The sequence below is a fragment of the Sphaeroforma arctica genome, assembly GCF_001186125.1.
Source record: "Sphaeroforma arctica JP610 unplaced genomic scaffold supercont1.2649, whole genome shotgun sequence".
Classification (NCBI taxonomy): Eukaryota; class Ichthyosporea; order Ichthyophonida; genus Sphaeroforma; species Sphaeroforma arctica.
This window is the reverse complement of record NW_014037909.1, coordinates 1-5,410: the sequence shown is the minus strand read 5'-3', so window position 1 is coordinate 5,410 and position 5,410 is coordinate 1. Positions and strand designations below refer to the sequence as shown.

General features: G+C 43.0%; 2 protein-coding genes across 2 annotated transcripts; one reads left to right on the top strand and one right to left on the bottom strand.

The window, feature by feature from the left end:
- Nucleotides 1-853: 853 nt before the first annotated feature.
- Nucleotides 854-1,363, top strand: SARC_12847 (hypothetical protein; the record flags this gene model as incomplete). The annotated part of the gene is made up of 2 exons (XM_014293039.1): nt 854-922; nt 1,251-1,363. Coding segments are annotated over 2 exons (182 nt in total), but the record flags the coding sequence as incomplete, so codon positions are not given.
- Nucleotides 1,364-2,027: 664 nt separating this feature from the next.
- On the bottom strand, nt 2,028-4,067 carry SARC_12846 (hypothetical protein; the record flags this gene model as incomplete). Its single annotated transcript, XM_014293038.1, has 1 exon — nt 2,028-4,067. One exon carries the CDS (start codon nt 4,065-4,067, stop codon nt 2,028-2,030), a length of 2,040 nt encoding a protein of 679 aa, XP_014148513.1.
- Between the last annotated feature and the right edge of the window lie 1,343 nt (nt 4,068-5,410).

Genomic DNA, 5,410 nt, shown 5'->3' with positions numbered 1-5,410 from the left:
TGGTGGTTGCTGTTTATGTCAGTTGGTGGTTGTTGTTAAAGTCAGTTGGTGGTTGCTGTTTAAGTCAGTTGGTGATTATTTTTAAGTCAGTTGGTTGTTGCTGTTTAAATCAGTTGGTGGTTGCTGTTTATATCAGTTGTAGTTGTTGTTTAAGTCAGTAGGTGATTGTTATTGAGTCAGTTGGTGGTTGCTGTTTGAGTCAGTTGGTGATTGTTATTAAATCAGTTGGTGGTTGCTGTTTAAGTTAGTTGGTGGTTGCTGTTTTAAGTCAGTTGGTGGTTGCTGTCTAAGTCAGTTGGTGGCTGTTGTTTAAGTCAGTTGGTGGTTGTTGTTTAAGTCAGTTGGTTGTAACACGTGGTAGATGATCTCGTGATGCGCTTTAAATGTCGGATATTTCTGAGTCAGCATTTCGTGTTCGTGCGTGCGATACAAATGGATACCTCGTTTATGAACGCTGCGAATTTTCATTTGGCTTGGTATCTTGACATGATTTCGAGTTCGTACATGCGATACAGGTATATACCTCATTTATGAATGCTGTGATTTTAAATCTAGAGACCGGTGTTCGGTTTTGATTGTGTTTTGGTGTGCACGGGAGCTTTTGCGGGGTCTGTTGCTACTTCCTCGCATATGTTTAATATGCCGTCCCGAATCAATCCTTAAACCCAGCCATAGGCTGGCTACGAGCAATATTCTTCTAATTTATTGTAAGATGGAAATGGTATCTTGCAAAAAAAACCCCGGACGATCGTATGATCCAGTTCTATTCTAGACATTGACTACACAATGACCGAATATTTCTGTTTCATTGTTACGACTGCTGATTTGTTCTCTCTGTTTTATTTTATGATAGGGGCGGGTTGCGTGCTGGCGGCAATCGCTCACATTGGGCTGCTTGGAAGTAAAGGAATTATGCCCCAGAGTAAGTTACGAATCTCGACAAGTTGATTATCTGTTTTTCTACTGAATGGTATTGTATACCGACACTTGTGAGTGTGAAACTAATTTTGGCGCCGACTATTGCACATTAGCTGTAGTAGATTGGAATGACAGAACACATACTCTTACTGCTTGCGGAACACCTGTTGTAGACGACAATGGCTACCACCGGACATCCACCCGACATAGAGTCGCATTCATAACGTAGCGGAGAATGTTTTGCTGAACTGTGGCTCATATTTTTGTCCACATATATCGTTAAAGTCTTACATTTCGTTAACACGTGCTTCCCTTGTTGTTCCTACTTGTAGGCCAGAAATTCCTGATACAAGCACCACTTATCGGGACTGCGGTAGGGTTATACTTTGCACCCCGTTTCAGAATACGCAACGTCACAGTCTGGGATGACGAAGAAGAAGACTGATTAACGGTTGATAACATTCTGCAGTTTGCGTACTATCATAGGATGAAAGGGGTGATCAATGATCATATACAACCATACATACAACAGTGCCACCAAGTTAGCCAAAGCGTCCATATGTGCTAAACTACTTTTCGCCACGCGTTTCCGGTGTGTAACATTGTCAATTGCGCGAGTGCTTTGTGTAGGATTAGGCTATCAAATGCGGAAGAAGAGACAGTACCTGATCTTTACAACATGTGATCTCCGATTGTATTACAGATAGCTCGGTGGGACAATACATTCCCTTTAGATTCAGACATAAATCATTAGAGCACCTTTCAGACTGAAAGCTGTTGGCTGCGACGATAAATATCACTCGTAGCGCTCGTTCTGCTCTCATTACTGGCGAGTAAATGTGTAACATAGGTATGCCAACTCAAATAAATCAATGTGGTTGCGAGCGTTTTGTCTACTCAATGTTTTAATTCGTGTATTTTCTACTGCTAGCTTGGTATCCTTACTGGGGACTCAGCAGCAGATACTGAATGTCTGGCATATGCCGTGGCGGCTTGGTGATTCCGTGTACAACTCGCTATAGTACACAAATAGGGACTACCTTTCTCACTCAACAGTTGTTAATTGCGTATGCTCAAAGAATTAAGTGCGCTTTATGAGACACTCATCTTCATCGTAGCATAGCATCGATGTCCTCTTGATATTTGTCCAGAATTTTCTTCCGCTGTAATTTCATGCTCGCAGTGACCAAACCTGATTCAGGTGTCCATGGTTCGTCACATATATAAACCTTCGCGGGTGTCTCAAATCGTTGCAGGTTTCCCATCTTAGCTTCGTATTGTAAAGTTTTCAATACATCTGCTTTAAGCTGTGGGTCTTTACATAATTCACTCCATTCTTTTTCAATGCCATTAGAAGCCGCCCATGCCGACACGGTGGAAGGTTGCACTGTTACCAGAACCACACAGTAGGAATGAAATGGGTCTGCATACACCATGAGGTTATCGATAAACTTCGCGCTTGCCAACATGCTTTCAACCTTGCCCAAGGATACGTATTCACCCTGTTGTAGCTTAACCAGATCTTTCTTTCTGTCAATGATTTGCAATGTACCATCGTGACAGATTTGACCTATATCGCCGGTATGGAACCATGTTCTACCGTTCTCGTCTACTCGGAAATCTTCAGCTGTCTTCTCAGGCATGTTGTAGTAACCATGGGCCACACAATCTCCACTTAGAAGCACTTCACCTCGTGGCATACCTATGTCCTTTTTCATTATGTCGGTTACACGGTAATTACCTTCCTCCCAATTCTTGAGCTTGAGATCAAGGACAGTAATCGGTCCCCCAACTTTGCCCCAGGATTGTCTATCGTGGATATCGGCTATGGTACCGCCACCACAAGTTTCAGTTAGACCGTATCCCTGGCAGATAGGCACCCCAAATACGGTACTCATGAATATCTGGCTCTCAATCGCGAGTGGTGCACCTCCACAAAGGATCATTTTTACGTTGCCTCCCAGTATACCTTTGATTTTATCGAATACAATCTTATCTAAAAATGGGGTCTCCTTGAAATCGGTGAAGGCCTTTGTTTTAGATTCAAATGCATAATCCCAAACCTTTCTACCAAGCCAGCCACTTGACTTCGCGTTCTGCATTACAGCCTGGCGTATTCGATCAATGATGGTGGGTACCGCAACCATGTATGTAGGTCGCAATTCGCTTATATCGCCCTTCGTGCCCGATTTGATCATCGATGAGTTATCAGTGAGCGTCAACGCAGTGCTGTAGCCAATTCGACACCCCTGGGAGATTAAGTATGTCTCTGCACAGAGGGCGAAAATGTGAGCGAGGGGCAGAAAACTGATAAAAGAATCCTCGCCCGCGAGGATATCCGGTGTGCTGTGATGGAAGCCAACGCATGCAGATGAGACAACATTCTTGTGCGTAAGCATCACACCTTTGGGTACACCTGTGCTACCAGAGGTGTACATGAGCACAGCTATGTCAGATTCGCTTGGTGCTGGCAGTGTAGCCCTATCGATTGTTTTTCCTCTGGATATAAGATCCTCAAAGCGATGGAGGGTAACTCCTTCGATCTCTATGTTTGCCGTGTTATCTCCATTGTAAATAACGTGCTTTAGTTCAGGACAGGATGCCGCTATCGTGGATATTTCGCTGAGCAGAGACCCTTGTGTTATAACAACAGAGGACATCGTCTGTTTCAAGCCAAAAGCTAGTGCCTCTTCGCCTAGAGTTGCATAGAGCGTAGCTACCACAATTCCGGCTTGCCAACTGGCATGGGCGGCTACCTGCCAATCAGCCATTGTATACATAAATATACAAATATTTAATTTGGGCTGCACTCCCAAGTCCAGTAATCCCTTTGCGAACGCTTGAACGCGCTCATCTGTTTCTTCATATGTCGCCCAGCAATAAGCACCATATTCATTCTTGTTAAATATCCTTCCCGTACTGGGGTCCTTGACTTGCTCGCTGTCCACCAACTCTCTTGTACCAAAGCACGGCAAGTCTTTGTACTTCCGCACAGCTTCGCTCCATTGTCCCGCCATCGTTTTGGGTATACCTTCGGAGGTGGCTGTGAACAGCCCATCCTTTGCTTTGGGGTTCCGGAATTGCATCCAGTCTGCACCTTCAGCAACAGAAGTTCCATAGGGACCCGCATACGTAGTTTCACCTTGCATGATGATTTTCAATTTTGTCAATATAGATATTTTGAACCAAGTGAATTTATTTAATATACGTGATCTATTTATTACACAAACGTACTTTTTAAAAACTTGTGCCAGACTATTCTCGAATTTGAAAAAAAAATCTCCCAGACTCCAGATTCCAGAGTGTATCAAAAAAAATATACAACTGTTTGTTTTTTTTGTTTTTTAAATATACAAAAGAAAACACTGGAGTCTGGGTCTGTTGGGAGTGGGGACAGTGGGCCCGTGCCCCGAGAGGATCACTCTGACTCTGGGGAGTGGGGAGGGGGGTTGAGAATTGAGAGTTAAAATAGAATTCCAATGGAAGTTGCGCATCTGTTTCGAAAGTGCCGCCCGACATGAAATTTCCTTTTTTGGCATCTTAATCAATAATTATTGGCTGGTTTTAAACATCACATGGTTACAAGACGCAGCTTTTGGTTTAATAGTTTTTTTAAAACGTAACAAAAAACACAAAGGCACATGTGAGGAGCGGGCTGAGGGCCTGAGGCTGTGTCACCGTGAGCCTGTGAACGGGTAGACACTGAGGTTTGAGCATCTTGTCGATTGATCAGTGAGTCAGTGATCTATATGTGTATTTGTTTTATGTACATATTAAAAATAATACTGCCGACTACATACATACTATAATTTTAGGAGGCTCTGCGATAGCATAGGCAATACATGTGCCGAAGGAGACTTACCCTACAGTCAGGTCTCACTACATCATACACTGGAATAAAAGTGATCTTCAGAATAAACTCAACAATAAGTGCGGGCCTACTTTGTTGACGATCAATTCCGAAGTAGTTTTGGCTCCAATTGGAGATTTCTTAAGCTAGAAAGTGGTATCCTATCAGCGCGTGCTTACCCCGGCCACACAAGGACAATGAATTTCCAAGACTAGAAGATCAACGTTCGACGCTATAGGGACAGCTTTATTTTTATATTGTATTTTATAGAATGCTGTTGTAGAAATGGGAACAGGATACGTTTAGATTCTCGTTTTGAATTGAAACTCTTTGTCGATTGTGAAAACCAGGAGTTTGGCCAGTAGAAACATGGAAAGCTTATCACCAACGGTGTCTCAATACTCATATGCATATCTCACGGCGTGCAGTGTGTGTATATGTACATAGAGGTTTAGTGTCTATGTTGCGGTGTGAACTGTTGTTCAGATCGGTATATTCTACTCGTACAAGTCAGAATCCATATGAAATTTTACGTTCAGAGGTGAACTTACATTTATCATGCCAGCGTATGCATTTCTGACCAGAATTCTACTTGTAGTCGGACTTTGTGTTCTAAACTGAGTCACACACCGAAATGTGGTA